Below are 16,288 nucleotides of genomic sequence, written 5' to 3'. Positions count from 1 at the left end.
ATGGCTGGCTTCACAACAGAGTTCGCCACTTCCCTCTGTGGTGTAAGGAAACTGATCGGAAGACTGAGGTTTCATCCCTATTACAGGTAATGCGTGAATAAAATGATTGTTTTCGCCTCCGCTTTCTTTTTATTAAATAATACACCGAATAAAAATACATTTATATCCGAATTTCGATCTTTCAGGTTCGCTAGGAAGTCAGCATTATCATAACCATCCGAGTGTCTCTACTTGTGCATATTACAAATATTTTTTTATTAAATAAAACTGCAGACTGATTCTTTGTTTGCTTTTAATAAATAACTAACATGCAGGGGACTGGGTTTAGAAACCAGCTTTACTATTAAATCAATTCTATACGGTGTAGATACCGAGCTAGTGGCTAAACTCGCAGTAAAATAAATAAATAAAACGTTGAACATAATCGATTTACTTCAATAGTTGAGTAATTGATATATTACTGAAATAATTTAATAATCGTGATTCTCTTTTAACGCTAATCATCGCGGGCTAATTCATTTGTTTCTGATAACGTGTCCTAAGATTGCGCATGCGCCTTTGCGTTCTCTTGATTAAAACTCTACTGTTTGTAGTCTTTTTTTTGGACAGGGATACTGCGCATGTCCTTCGCATCATCATCGGCATCATCCCTGCACATGCGCAGTATCCCTGTCAGGAAGGCTACAGAAAGTAGTTTACAAATCGCTTTAGTGGATCGCAGACAGACAGACAGACAGACAGACAGACAGACAACTGCCTTCGATTGAGCCCAAAATAAGCCCTGAGATATTAATGGCATGGATTCCACAAGATGTTGGAAATGTTTATTTTGAGTTTCTTTGAATCTTCAGTTCTACCTCAAAGGTGGTGTTCTGGATTCAGAGCCAGTAACTGGCACAGTCAATAAACTCGCAGATGATGAACATTGTTATCTATCTGTCTATCTGTCTATCTGTCTGTCTGTCTGTCTGTCTGTCTGTCTGACAAAAAGGTCAGCAACAACACTCAAACAGTCTGTGACATTCAACCAATAAATGACTGGCATTTACAAGCCCAAAGTGTATCAAGAAAATATTCCTCACACCATTACACCACCTCCACCAGGTAGGACTGTTCACACTGGGTCTATTGATTCATTCAAATTCAGACCATAACGTCCTTGTGGACATTCATCACACCAGGAGTTTTCCTGGTCTTCAGCTGTCTGGGTTTGATGAGTCTGTTTCAACTGCTACCTCTGTTCTTGGCTGATGGAAGTGGAACCTGATGTAGTCTTTGGAGTTTCATGTGTTGTGCATTCTGAGAGGCTTTTCAGCTCAACACAGTTGTACCGAGTGGTTATCCGAGTTACTGTATCTTTTCTGTGAGCTCGTAAAAGCTTGGCCGTTCTCCATTGAGCTCTCAATGCAGTTATAACAATGCGGTTGTGTCCCCAAAAGTTTCGGATTTGTACTGCAGTATTGATCCAGAGAATAAAAGTTTTTCCTTTAGGAAATCCAGGGAAGACCCTTTTCTCTGTCATGTTTGTCTGCAGTTTTTCCCACTCATTTGAGTGACATGAACACAGTTTTATAGCCTTAAAAATCAAGAGGGAAAAAAACATCTGAATCTGTAAAATTAATATGTAACCTTTTTTTTTCTTTTTCTTTTTTTAAAGGCTTCATGCCCCTAATTTTTACTGTAGCCCTGTTCTTTACTTTTCCAGATATGAGGCTGTATTTGTTTCTAGTCTTGACCCTGATGAGCCTTCTCACAGAGGTGGTCTACGGTGCTGACAAGAAGAAGCTCCAAATCGGGATAAAGAAGAGAGTGGAAAACTGCCCCATCAAGTCCCGGAAAGGGGACGTACTGAACATGCATTACACTGTAGGTTTCCTACGTACTGTACACCATCTGTCTTCAGAACATACTTATGGATGAATGTGGGCTTTCTTATTTACTTCCAATCAGAACCCTTACATGCATTATAATTTTTTATATAATATACAACCAAAACCTTCTAAAAACCTGAATAGTTTTTTTAAACGTTACGTTTATGGCATTTTGGTGGATGCCCTTATCCAGAGCAACTTACATTATCTAATTTACATAACTGAGAAGTTGAGGGTAAAGGGCCTTGCTCGAGGGTCCAGGGGTGGCAGCTTGGTGTTGCTAGAATTTGAACTCACCTTCCGATCAGTCCAGAGTCTTAACTACCTCTTCCCATCCACATCCACTGACTATGACATCCATTTGTCTCTGTAGAACATCTCATTCTTAATTTAGTCCCCATTTGTTATTATAATAACTTCAACTCTTCTGGGAAGATTTTTTTTACTAGACATTGGGGTGTGCTTCTAGAGATTTGTGCTCATTTAACCACAAACGAATTAGTGGGATCATAATGATTAGGGGTCGAACAATTAATCAATGACAGGCGATAGTTGATTGCTGGAACTAGCAGCTATCTGCAAAAAACCATACCGATAGTTTTTCCAGGTTGCATTATACAGTACGAGAGTGGCCTCTAGAGGTAAATCACAGATGCTACATGCTGTTTATTTTGAAGTGTCCTTTTTCATTTTGGATTTCACTTTGGATGTTTTTATTTATTTGATGTTACTCTTTGTTTTGCTTAGTTTTCTTTAGTCTTTTATTTTCCTTTAATATTAATGTCATTTGATATATGCATATTTATTTCATTTAGCACATTTTCGTGAATCAATACTGCTTTTTTTTTTTTCTTTCTTTTTTCGTAATAAAAGTTCAGTAGCATTTTACATGTGATGGTGGAACAGGTTTGGAAGTCTTAGTTCCAATGAAGGGAAAATTGAACACAACAAAATATCAAGACTTTCTCTACAATTGTGTGCTTTCAGCTCTGTGGGTGTAATAGTCAGGTGTCCACGTGTTGTTTTTCTTGTATCCCTATAATTGAACACTTGCTTTTTCCTTAAGGTTGAAGTAAGGACCCGTACATGACAGGGTGCATTATGATAGAAAAATAACCACTAGTGTTAGCTATTTCAGTTTGTGTTGGGTCACCTGTCACTCTAAAGTTGATCATTTTCCTATCATGACATGTCAAGTACTTACCACATTACTATATGGCGATACTAGAAAGGTTTATAGTTGTGCAAAGTCTGCAAGACATTAGTTTTTAGTATTGACTGCATTACTGCATAGCAAACACCAAACTCTACTATTAATGGTGCGTCTGCCAAGCAAACCCCCTGTAAATAAGCTGTTGGTGTATAAGGTATAATAGAGGTGTAATAGAACGCCATTACTTGTGCAATATCTCGTACTTGGTTTTCTGAATAAATACATTTTTTTAAGGGAAAGCTGGAGGACGGGACCGAATTTGACAGCAGCATACCGAGGAATCAGCCGTTCACCTTCACCCTGGGGACCGGGCAGGTGATAAAAGGCTGGGACCAGGGACTGCTAGGGTGAGACTGACTGCACGTCTGGCATTCGGCAGATGCCCTCATCTAGAGGGACTTAGATTTGATCTCATTCATTCAACTGAGCAACTATGAGTTTAAGGGCATTGCTCAGGGGCCCAGGAGTGGCAGCTTGGTGCTCATTACTGCTGTATGTGTTGGGATTTGTCTTGATGTTTAGTCCTAGCAAGAGTTAGTCACTGATCTGAAGTCTAGAGGTTTTAAATGTCTAGCTATGTGTGTGATACCTCTCACACTCTCTCACTCTTTCTTTTCTGCAGTATGTGTGAGGGAGAGAAGAGGAAGCTGGTCATCCCGTCCGAGCTTGGTCAGTATATTACACTTTTTTTCTAAACAGATTCATGGTCCTAAATGGCCACCTTTTACTTAAGAGCAGGGGTCCGTAACCACTGGGCTACTGATGTTTTAGTAGCGGGTTGCAGGGATAAAATAAAACATTTAAAATTTTTATTTCATTTATTAATGGTCGACTGATCTTACCAGTACCGATAGCTAGACTGGATTGTATATGCTGATAACCGATTAATCAACCAATATTTCTTTTAATAAATACTGAAAAAAACACACACTCCATGTAAAATAGTACTGAACTCAATTTACTAAATGAAATAAATGATTATAACAATTCATAAATAGAATTGTATAAACAAATTATAAATAACAAATATAGCACTTTCCGTGCAGCGCACGATCTCGCGTGTAAAACCAAACTGCACGTAATGTCAGCGATTCACCTCTAGAGGCCGCTCTCATAATGACAGCAAACCAGAAGCCTGAAAATTGATTTTTGCCATGGATAGTTCCAGCAATGGAGATTATCGGTGCAGATTATTCGGCAAAACGGATTAATTAGTCGATCTCTCATTTTCATTTGATTGACTTCTGCGGTCTGAAGGGAAAAATAACCATTTCCGCCTACGCTATTTCCTGCACTTGTTTCAGTTGCAGTTTTTTCCTTTGCATCGATAATTTAAGCTTCCACTGATTCTGCATTATAGCGAGCTGTTAGATTTTCATCATCTATATAATCATTCATCATACAATATGTACAATAGTAATATAATATGCGAAGTGATATAATATGAGACAACCTCCTTCTTCTGTCCATGGAAAAATTGTATTGAAAGAACCTGGTCCATGGTGCAAAAAAAAAAAAAAAAAAAAGGTTGAGGACCACTGCCTTAGAGGCTTAAAATCGATGTATTCCAGTTGCTCGATCAGTCTGTAACCTGGTTTTTGAATGCACGTGGCACTTTCCAGAAGGTTGTTAAAATTCCAGCACATTTACAGGAAGATCTTGAAATGTGTCTGCAGCTGAGAATCAGGATGATCTTCATCTTAGAGGAGAAGAGATCAGATTTTCATGGTTTTTGAACAGTTTCCTCTTCTTAAAATGCTCATTTTATCCCTCATCAACCTCAGTCATGCTTATATTTATCATCATTTTAACGTTTTAAACTTATTTGTAGTTACATGTGATGTTGTAGAAACTATTTTGTTCCTGTTTCTACATTTAGCTGTTAAGGATTTCATGGTCAAATGAAAACTAGTCAGCAAATGAGCAAGAATACAACAAATAGTGTAGATCTTTTCTTTCCATGACTTGTTTCAGGCACGTTTTGATGACATTTTGTACACACAGACACACGTGTATATTGTCTTGGTACATTTCAAGCATTCTAATGATGATCTTAACGATTAAGACCGTTGAAGTGAATTTCGTTGGTTATTGCTTTTCTTTTTTTTTTTTTTTCCCCTCCATCCACACACACACACCACTGCAGCAAAAGCTAACGAGAAAATGATGTCAAATGAAAGTCTCAGGAGTGCATTGCTTCGGTGTTTCATTCTTGGTCGTTTTCTGATCTGCCCATTAAAAGCTTTATATTTGCACACCCCCATCTCCCCATTTCCACTATAACCCTATTGTTAATGATTTATTTTTTCAAATCCTTTTACTTGTGTTATCTTTTCACGCTGTCCTGTTTTGTATTTTGGCTCGATGATAAATTTAGACTCTGACCTACTAAACTATCCCGAGGCTCTGCAGTCCTATAAAGCATGCTGGATTACTTCTCTCATATCGAGGGTATATTCGCCTGTATTTTTGACTAATTATGTCCTGTATTTTGTTAGGGTATGGAGAGCGTGGCGCACCACCCAAAATCCCAGGTAATTATAAATATATACAAACGATCTATAAAGGGTCTGTAAGCTGGAAAAAAAAAAGTTTGTGGACACCTGACCATAAGATTTAAAAAAAACTCATTTCACATTTATTCCTCATTCGCTGTTATAATAACATCCACTCTTCTGGGAAGATGTGTCACTAGATTTCGTTTAGAAAGATTTGTGTGTGTTCAGACACAAGGCTGTTGGTAAAGTCAGATGTAGGTGAAGTGAGGAGGTCTGGGGTGCAGGCCGTGTTCCAATTTATCCCACAGGTGTTCAAAAGGGTTGAGGTCAGAGCTCTGTAGCGGGAAGATCTTCCCATGCAGAGCATATCTTCATGGCGCTTGTTTTGTGCATGGAAGCATTGTCATGCTGGTATAGGTTTGGGTCTCCTAGTTCAAGTCAGCATTCACATTTATTTAAAAAAAAAGGTGTTCAATAGGGTTGAGGTCAGAGCTATATAACAGGCCACTCAAGATCTTCCACACATATTCGAAGGGTTTGTGCCTGGGGGCATTGTTTGGGATTACTAGTTCAAGTGATGTTGAAAAATCAAGTGAACTGCATCCAGAGAGACCCTGTACAATCGTGTGCCTCCAATTTGGGAAAGAATCACATATGGCTGGCAAAGTCAGGTGTCCCAATACTTTTGCCCATATAGTGTATTATTATAGTCTATAGTTTTTTTTTTTTTTAAACAAGGTTTCTGCAGGTTTTTAAATTTAAGATTATTTTAAGACCATTAAGATTAAAATTAAGACCTACATCACCACATCAAAAACACGAATTATTGAGCAACTGGCCTTATCCGAGCCCTAAACGAGCATTAAAGGTAGCATTACGTGGACAATGGACACTTTTGACCCGTTTGAAATGATTTAAGCATCGCACAGTGAATTTGACTTTTTAAGACCGTGTGGAAACCCTGACCTTTTCCATCCTCTAGGTGGCGCCACTCTCATCTTCGAGGTCGAACTGTTGAGCATTGAAAGAAGGTCTGATTTATAGTGCACAAAACCCGAAGCCCTGAATTTAGACCGTACCTGCACTGAAGATAGCCGCTCGCTGCTGCTGCTCTGGAGATGAGAATCAGGAACCAGATTTTTTTTGTTTTTGTTTTTTCAAAGAAAAAAAATCCCACATTAAATAAAATTTGACCTATGATATAAATAATCGTTGTAGCCGGGTGTTTTCAGCACCATTCTTTATTTTCTTAACAATCTTACTACACACACTTGGATGTGAGAGTGCATACAGTACAGGATTTCATTCCAGCACACAGGGATTGCGTTTACTTCTTTACTGTCTAAAAAAACGTTTGGAGTTTAAATTGTTGAGTCGAATAAAAATTTTATGTACAAAAAAAAGTGTCTCTTTTTCCTATTGGGGATCTATGACTTATTTACTAGTGCTGTCCAAACATTTCACTCTGGTATCATTAAAGAAACTGTTCAAGCTGCATATATATATATATATATATATATATATATATATATATATATATATATATATATATGCGCACATGGCGGCTGGTTGAAAACCATAACACAAAAAAAAGCACTCTTGAATGTATTGCTACAGTTCGGATTGAATTTGTTGATCTAGACATTGATCTTCTGTTTTAAAAAGCACCCAGAAAGCAACAAAGTTTACAAAGCGAAGAGATTCGTGGTTCTTGTCCTAAACTCCTACAAAAATGAGAAAAAAAAAAAAATCTCAAACACGCAAAAGCCCTGTTTTTCCCTTGTTCCCCTGTTTGCTTCGAAATACATCGCAACCCAAGAAGCTTGGTTTGATTTAAAACGTCACTCTCTCTTTGTTGTGTCCAATAGCTGCCGTAGCCCGAGTGTTATTTATGGAAGGAACAAGAGTTAGAAAAAAGGGAAAAATAAACCCAAAAGACGTCCGATGAGAGCTACACGGATGGGAAAAAAAAAAGCTGTAACCTAATTTTCTACTCAATTACAGATGCACTTAGTGTATAAGCGTACAAAAATTGATTAACACTAACCATTCCACAACACGTCCTGCCCCTTCCAGTACGTATAAGCTAATAAAGGGACACTAGCACACACTGTATGGGAATAATATAGTAAGGAAACGGTAATTAAAACAAAGTAAGACAGGTGGCGTGATTAACCTGCAGCTGAGATTGGCTTGGCTGAGCTCCTCGCTCATTTCCATTTGACACACCGGAGAGGAATAGTACGGTCCGTGTGTCCTTCTCCACCGTGCATGGTTGGAGGAACAGGGTAACGGTGGTGGTGGTGGTGTTTGTAGTGGAGGAGCTTCTGGATGCTTCATGGGGTTATGTCCCCCTTCTTCTGTGGGGTGTTGAGCTTCTGCATGCCTCGCACTTTCTCCAACAGCGCAGCCACAAAGTCCTGCAGGAACGCAAGGGGGTTTACAGGTAGTACCAAAAACAACACGTGTTAGCAAGCGGTAGATTTTTTGGGTGCGTGGTTTTGGCATGCAGTTTTCATGCTCTGTTGTCATTATTTGTTAGCCATAGATATATACAATAATAAAGACAAATCAGTTCCACCATTTCAGGTTTAGGAACAGTAGAGAAAAGTGTTCAGGAACTCCTTGCTGGTGATTATGAGTAATTAATAATTACTCATTATGAGTAAAATATAAGTCAAAAAAACATTCTTGTGACATTTTGATCGTATCTGAGCTGCTAACCAGCAAAGGAATAAACAAATTTGATCACTTTCGATTCATCACCAGTAACAATCATCATGTTTATTCGAAAGTGACCCTGTTTTTAATTACTGTATATTTACATATGATAAACGTGTCTACTGTTAGATTAACATATTCATTGAAATATTAAAAACTCAAAGCTTTCTCTATTCCCATGACAGATAGTGTTTATGGAGAAAATAAACAAAAATCCAGTCCAAGCACTTACATCATTAGGTTTGTAACAGTCAACAAGCAGCATCTGGAATAAAAAAAAAGAAAAAACATTTTTAAAAGTCTGTTAAAAGTTAATTGTGATAGAAATAGTGAAGACATTATTCTGCAAATCAACGTTCTGCTGCTACTATAATCATAAAGACTAGACTCTGTTCATCCCAGGACTACAGGAACTCTTCATCCCCAGGACATCAGAATAAGTACACAGGGTCCGGAAATTAAATGTAGTGAGGGTTTAATACAGAAATTGAACAGATCAGAATTCAGACCTTAATCTGCCATCAGGTTTTGTGTGTGGCGGAAGTCTGAATATAACGTAGGCATGTCTCAGTTACACACTATTCTGTAATTAGACTGGGTGTAGAATGTTCTCCAGCATCACTGAGAGTTTGATGTGATGCATAATGTCACACTGAAATTCAATTAAATTTAATATTTTAACACTTTTAACAATGGACAATGTCACAAAGCAGTTTTACAGAAATTCACTGGTACAGAGAATTTACACCAGAGGCTCTAGCTGTGAGGAAAAACTCCTGGAGACGACACGGGGAAGAAACCTTGTGCAGAACCAGATGCAAAAAAGGATATCTGTCCTCATCTGGGTGTCACTGATTATAAATGCGATCGTATAACCCTGATTAAAAAGTTGGGATGCTGAAAAAAACTGAATGCAGTGATTTAAAAACCCCATAAGCGCATATTTTATTCATGATTGAACATAGAAGATGTATTAAATGTTTAAACTGAGGAAATGGTACCATTTTAAGAAAAATAATTCAGGCACGAGATTTGGAAATTGGGGTTGCAGATAAATCTCTTCTATAACTGCGTATGTGGTCAAAAACTGAAATTGTGTAAACAGGAAATTTATTATAGCTTTAACATGGATGGAAAACTGTAACAACTGCAGTTTTTAACTATTGTATTCAAAATGTTATTCATATTCATGGTTTCTAAGTGTTCGATTTCCACAGTAATCTCATGTATCATGAAGCTGTCCACATTCATCATTCTCAGTATAAGCCAGTACTTCCCAACTGATGATTACTCCAAACATTCAAATTTATGTTTATGGCTAATTAACTACACTAATTAACTACTGAATACCATTAGCCAACAATATATACAAAAATATGACTCTATTTATTAACAATGCCTTCCCACACAGAGAACATTAGAGGAGATAGCATCTTTAAACATTATTATAAGTAGAGGTTGACAGATTTATCGGTTTTGCCAAATAATTGTCACGATAGCTGAAAACTGTTAGAATTATCCATACCCACAGTTTTTCCGGGTCGCGTCTCTGGCTGGAGTGGCTGAGAAGGTCCGCTGTCATTACACAGTACAAGAGTGCCCTCTAGAGGTGAATTCACTGACTTGATCACTGACGTGCTGTTTGTTGGTGTTTTTTTTTTTTTTTTTTTCACGTTTTATATATAATTAATTAGCATTATCGGAGACCCCAATCCTGTTTAAACAGCTTTGCAGTAATCAAGACGGAGCTTTAGGTCCGGAGAAAAATTGTATGAAACTACAATAATATGATTTGCATTTCTGCATGAGGAAACAAATAATTCTGAAAAAGCAGAACTTTCCTGGTGTTGATACTGACCTATTGTGAAGACTCCACAATATGTTCACTTTAAACTTTCTTCATAAAAAATTTGTATACTTTGTCCTCACTTCTCACATCTGAGCATTGTGATTGGTTGAGAAGAGCCAAGGTTTTTTTTTTGAGGTTGGTTGCCTGCATGTGGCTTAATGCAAATTTGCTTAGTGATAACATGTATTGTTTACAACATAAATAAAACTGAATTGGCTTATTCAGGACTGATTTGGACATTAACATTTTGTTCCCGGTTTGGACCTCAGTTTGAATTAGAAACAGCGGCATTCTGTAGTCATGCAAAATAAAACATTCCTAAATGCTGCCTGGAACAATATCTTTCAGACCCTGAAGGCAGGAATAATGTCATGGTGGGTGGGTGGTATTTTTCTACATTAAGCAAGCCAAAATGTCAAATTAACATAGGTATGCATGAATTATTCAGCGAGATCTTTTGAAGCTTAAGACGATAAATATCTCAAAGGCTTGAACCTTCACTCTGATGGCTCTCTCGACGTCACTGGGCAGGTCCAGGAGCTCGTCCACATCAATCTCCAGCTCAGGAACTTCGTCTTCCTGCAGTGAGAGAGAAAAGAACTGCTGAGGAATGTTGGAGAAACAACAATGGAGCAGGAGGGATAAAAAGGTGCTCAGCAATTATAAGGATATAATTTGGGGAGTAGGAGTGCAGAGTCTGCCATGATCACCCCTGGACCATAGAGGGCTACAGGCCTTGCTGAAGAAGCCAACAGTGGGCTTGAACCCCGAAACTTTTCATCAGTAATACAGAGCCTTGAAATTGAATCCACTAGCACTCCTAAAACAAATGGTCCAACAAAGGCAGCAGGAACCCTCACTGTATCCTCAGTAACCCTTTTTGCGATTTAAATTGGACCCTCTTGCTCAGTGGCCTTGAGTGTGCCAGCTTGGCAATACCGGGGGTTCTTCCGAACTGTAACCACTGACCTACCACCTCCTCCATGCAATTCTCCTCGGATCCATTGCCATAAATGTGTAAGAACACTGAAGATTTGTACATTTGTAAGAACATAAAATCTTCATGATGTAGAATTACAATTTCCTTTGAGAAAAATGAAACAGCTCAAGCCTGTCCCAGAATGACAGGGTCCCAGTGCACAAAGCGAGCTCTATGGTTTAAGAATAAGGTTGTGTGAGAGTAAAAGAACCTGACTGTCCTACAGAGCCCTGACCTCACCCCACTGGACACCTTTGGGATAAACTGGAATGCTGACTGCACACCAGTCCTCTTCTAATATTCTTTTAAAGAATGAACACAAATCCTCAGAGGGAAACCCAGCAGAAAGGCTTCCCAGAAGTCTGGAGCATATACCAAAGGGAGTGAATCTGGCCTGGGATGTTTAGAAAGCACAAATATTTGACCAAACTGTAACAAAACAAGTGTGTGTTTTGTCTATATATGGCCTATGAGATCAAATCTTAAATTTAGCTCATCCCATCCTTTCTTCCTTTCATAAGATTACAAAATTACCTTTACAGATGGGTTACACAGGCATGAATAACCCAACTTTCTACAGTCTTTGTCCCTGATTTCCTCCTAACACAAAACAGGATGAGCTGAAGCCACGGTATGCGAGAGTGTCAAAGTCTATATAAACAAGGACACAATGTGTCCACGTGTCCCTGCTTTCTGCAAACCCACTCGAATGAACCCTCTCTCTTCTTTACTGCGACCTCAACAGCCAATTCAGCAGAACTTTCTCTTACAGAGAAACTGTTATTCCTAATATAATGATGCCACATATCCAGTCATTAGCCGTTTCCGCCATCTCGGCCTTGCTGTTTTTTTTGTTGAATGCGAGAGCTCTTTTAAATCTGTGCCATTTCCTTTCCCTCTGCTTCATAATCTTCACAGCTTTCAAGGACAGCTGTCATTGCACCTGGCTTTAAATAACTATTGCTGTCCATCACACATGAAGACACACATGTTCACAATGCTGTGCTACTGGGCACTGTTCAGTTCAGTGTACAGTACATGCAGAAAGAGACAAAAATGCAACTTCCTGGGGAAGAAAAATATAGATTATTGTACAGCCAGCATTCCACTACAACAAGCAACATGTATATATACGTGTATATATATATATATATATATTGGAACAGGTTTGGGTCTCCTACTTCAACTGAAGAAAGACTTTTATGCTACCACATACAAAAACACCCTAAAAAGCTTTTTGTATAATTTATGGCTCGAAACATCAGGTGTCCATATGCTTTTGTACAGACACCGATCAGGCATAACATTAAGACAGTATAACATTATGCCCGGTGAAGTGAATAACACTGATTATCTCTTCATCATGGCACCTGTTAGTGTGTGGGATTTATTAGGAAGCAAGTAAATTTTTTGTCCTCAAAGTTGATGTGTTAGGATCAGGAAAAATGGGCAAGTGTAAGGATTTCAGCGAGTTTAACAGAGGCTAAACTGTGATGGTTAGACAACTGGATCAGAGAATCTCCAAAACTGCAGCTCTCTTTCCAGAATGCAGTGATCAGAATCTATCAAAAATGGTCAGCCGAGACTCATTAATGCATGTGGAACGTGAAGGCTGACCCATGTGGTTTTGACAGGTCAGAACTGTTTTGGCAGCAAAAGGGGTCCAACACAATATTAGGCAGGTGGCCATATATAAAAAAGCCTATAGTGTGAACGTAATTATTTATTACTGTGTTTTAAACACAGGAAGTTGTAATACTGTAGAGAAAAGAAATCATAAGGTTGACTGTAGAAGTAAAATAACATCCAGGAAAAAAATCTAATTATAAGCTGCCTAGTTCTTCTCACCTCAGGATCACGTTTGGGATGATAATCAGTACACGAGAGCAGTCAGGGAGAAATCAGAAACGTGACCATGTGAGTGCAGAAGTTTGAATAAATTCATGCTGAGCACCAACACCACGTTGATTTTGGGCCAACGTAATGAAGCTCACATCCTGCCTTTAAAAGTGACTGACTCTGTGGGAAACTCTTTATCCCTAATGATCACTTAACAGCCATAAACATTATTAGAGGTGTTATTCTCCTAGCAATGTAATAAAACTCATACACACTGAAGCATTACATTACATACTATTTATAGCACATGCACTTTGCACTACATACCGTATTCAAACTGTTTTAATTAAAAAAAAAGAAAAAGATGCACAATTTGAAGGTCAATAAGTGCAACAGCGAGCTCTTCCACATGACACCAATTTTGAAGGCATCTAATTTGCTGTACTGTGAAAAAGGAAATGAGTCATACCAGGCTACAGTAGTAATAAAGATTATAGTTATTTGCAGGCCAAATGATGGTCTTCCCCAAACCTCTGAAGAGAAAAAAAAAAAAAAACAAGTTCCGTATGATGTCACTGTGCATTTCTCTTTGTTGCACCTTCAGCTAGGCTACATTCAACATTAATTAGGGTTTTTGTTTGTTGTGATATAACGTTCATTCCCAATGCTGACTAAATTACAGAAAACATTTTTTTGGACAGGACCAATTTTCTGGATTTTTAAGAGAATATGACTACTAGAATAAAAAAAAAACCAAATGGTCCTGATGTTTGTGCCAAATAATTAGCTTTTTGATTGGCCAGTGTCTGATTAGTCCATGTACGATTACTTTTCCCATCCAAAAAAAGATGAGCAAATAATAATCAGTGAATGTCCGAGTTTATTGTGATTTCAGTATTTCATGTGTGACTCCTCGATCGCTGGTGTGTTAAAGACGCGTCAGCCAAAATAGAGATAAAATCTAGAAAATTAATCAATAAACTGACAGAATTGTTACATATATGCTGCATGTATCTACACTCTGGGCTGGAAAGAAATAAGCCCCAGCATCATTCCTTACTTTTGTGTGCTCTTCAATGCTGCTGCTGCTTTCAGTCACACAAAAGAAAATAAGACAAAAGAAAAAGGCGTCCTTGAATGTACAGTATGACGAGGGGGGGACGACCCCTACGCTAAATCCAATAAGAAAAATATTTTAATGTATTCTATGCTAAAAGATCTGGCGTTTACCTGGGACAGGTAGTCAGATGAAGACAAAGGGCTAAGACAACGTGGCATGGTTTTGAGGTCTTACACTGCGTAACAAAAACGAAACTAACTAACAAATAAATCCCAGTTCAAGAAGTGCAAAATGAGAGAACAATGCTCTTGTGTTCATGCCAATAATCTGGGTCGGAGTTGTTCACCCACTATTTTCAGCAGGCTTTGCATTTTCCGATCAGATGACATCACCTCTGGATGAAGGAGGCTTTTTCTGAAACAGTTCCTTGCACACAAGCAGGACATTCAGCTTCACGTGTAATGATTATCAGTCGGATAGAAACGTAGGGAGATTGAAATAAGGTGACTGCTTTTTGATTATTGGGCATGTTTTATTTATCTAAAAAAATAGTTTAACAGTGTAGATAGCATTGTAATGTAATGATGATTTAAGGTTTGGACCTGAATCGAATGATCAGGATGAATACTGAGCGGAAACGAAAGCCGGTGGTGTCATGCTTTTCATCATCACCTGCATGGTCACCTTTGTTTTATGGCTTTGTCTGGAGTTGGATGTGGCCACACCCTTCCATGAAGCTCCAGAGCAAAAAATAAAAAAAAGTCACATATGGGATCAATTAAATTGCAATATTAAGGTACATATAAAATAAGAAAAAACATATAAAGCCTAACATTTTGGATATAAATTAGATTGGGGAAAATGAGAAAAGACAGGACTCTCTACAACAAAGGATTCCCACAGTGCCAAAGCAAAGTGATGCTGATGCTGAACCGGTTCCTACCTCACAGTCGTATAAATTCATTAATTGGCTCACTATCCATTCTTCCAGGTTCAGCCTCCTCCGGAGCTCCTTTCGGTCATATTTCACCGTCACTCGTCCTTGCTTCTGGGGAACTTCTTCTTCGGTACCGGGAGGCGTCTGGAAGTAGACGCGGGGTTGAGCGCTCGATTCCGGGCTCGTTACCGCCGCCATTGTCCGGTCCGTCGGAGCTCGATTAAGCAACCAAAACTCACGGTTTATTATTATTTTTTTGTTCAATATCGTTTTTTATTTCGCGTTCACGTCAGTTTAAAACATCAAGCAAATCAATTAATCAATCAATTAAACCAATTACTTAAAACCAGTCAATCGATTTCACTTCGCTTCTTCTGCCCTGCGCATCGCCTCCATTTGTGGCTTCCTGTTGAGAAGCGTATTGTGTCCGCTGACTGTCCACAGTGCGATAGAGAGACGCGATCAGCTCACCGGCGATGTTCTCGCCATGTGAAAGTCCATCTTGCAGCATCCGGCTCGAGGCGTCACTCAGCTCGCGGCTTGTGGGCGCCTCCAAGTGACGGTGGACACAAAGACACCACAAAATCAATGAAACTAACGTTCACACGGTTTCAACTAAATGATGTACATTCTTTGACAAATATTTGACTGATATTTTCCACGAACACGTATAATTGTATTTAATAATTAAAGCGTGATCCCGCATCCCCCCTCTGCTGGGGCCCGTTTGGTCTCTTCCACCAAATCGAATCTTTCCCTGTCTGCTCTTCTGCACGGCGGCGCGCGCTGCTAAACCCGAATTAGCTTCTATTCACATTCAGGTTTTATTCACATTCATTTCACATGAAACTCTATATACATACAGCATGCAGTAAAATGCCTTTTATTTCTAATCATTTAAAGTTGAAGAATAAAAATGCATTATAATAGAAAAAAAAATTATATGGTTACAAATAGAAATAAAAATGTGTGCATATTATATATTTGATCTCTAATATTATATGCATATATAATTATAACATTAATATCAATTAACAATAACAGTTTTAACAAATAACATTCTACATATGCTGTTTCTCCATTATTGAACATTTAAAGGCTCTGGAATGGAGAAGTTAATGTTGGATCTATAATGATTTGAGATGTTGTGCTATTTTATGAGTTGCTCAGTTCCACAACTTCAGCTGACTGTATTAGACTGTAGAAAGGACATAACCTATAGTCACACTTATGGTATTTCTCTCTTTCCCGGGTTTTGTATTGTTTTTAAGATTTATAATCACACCCTTGATATCACCCAAATGAGGATGGGTTTCCCGTT

General features: G+C 38.4%; 2 protein-coding genes across 2 annotated transcripts; one reads left to right on the top strand and one right to left on the bottom strand.

The window, feature by feature from the left end:
• Positions 1–6,985, top strand: fkbp2 (FKBP prolyl isomerase 2). The gene is made up of 6 exons (XM_046868135.1): positions 1–86; positions 1,706–1,866; positions 3,319–3,431; positions 3,707–3,753; positions 5,583–5,618; positions 6,565–6,985. The coding sequence occupies exons 2-6, from the start codon at positions 1,708–1,710 to the stop codon at positions 6,624–6,626; spliced, it is 417 nt and encodes a 138-aa protein (XP_046724091.1). The 5' UTR covers positions 1–86; positions 1,706–1,707; the 3' UTR covers positions 6,627–6,985.
• ppp1r14ba (protein phosphatase 1, regulatory (inhibitor) subunit 14Ba) lies at positions 6,806–15,644 on the bottom strand. The gene is made up of 4 exons (XM_046868136.1): positions 14,974–15,644; positions 10,648–10,731; positions 8,536–8,568; positions 6,806–8,002 (listed from the first exon to the last, which is right to left on the bottom strand). The coding sequence occupies exons 1-4, from the start codon at positions 15,163–15,165 to the stop codon at positions 7,919–7,921; spliced, it is 393 nt and encodes a 130-aa protein (XP_046724092.1). The 5' UTR covers positions 15,166–15,644; the 3' UTR covers positions 6,806–7,918.
• Positions 15,645–16,288: the final 644 nt, after the last annotated feature.

This window comes from Silurus meridionalis, chromosome 15, assembly GCF_014805685.1.
Source record: "Silurus meridionalis isolate SWU-2019-XX chromosome 15, ASM1480568v1, whole genome shotgun sequence".
NCBI lineage: Eukaryota > Metazoa > Chordata > Actinopteri > Siluriformes > Siluridae > Silurus > Silurus meridionalis.
Note: the sequence above shows the minus strand (reverse complement) of the source record. Positions and strands in the feature narration are given on the sequence as shown.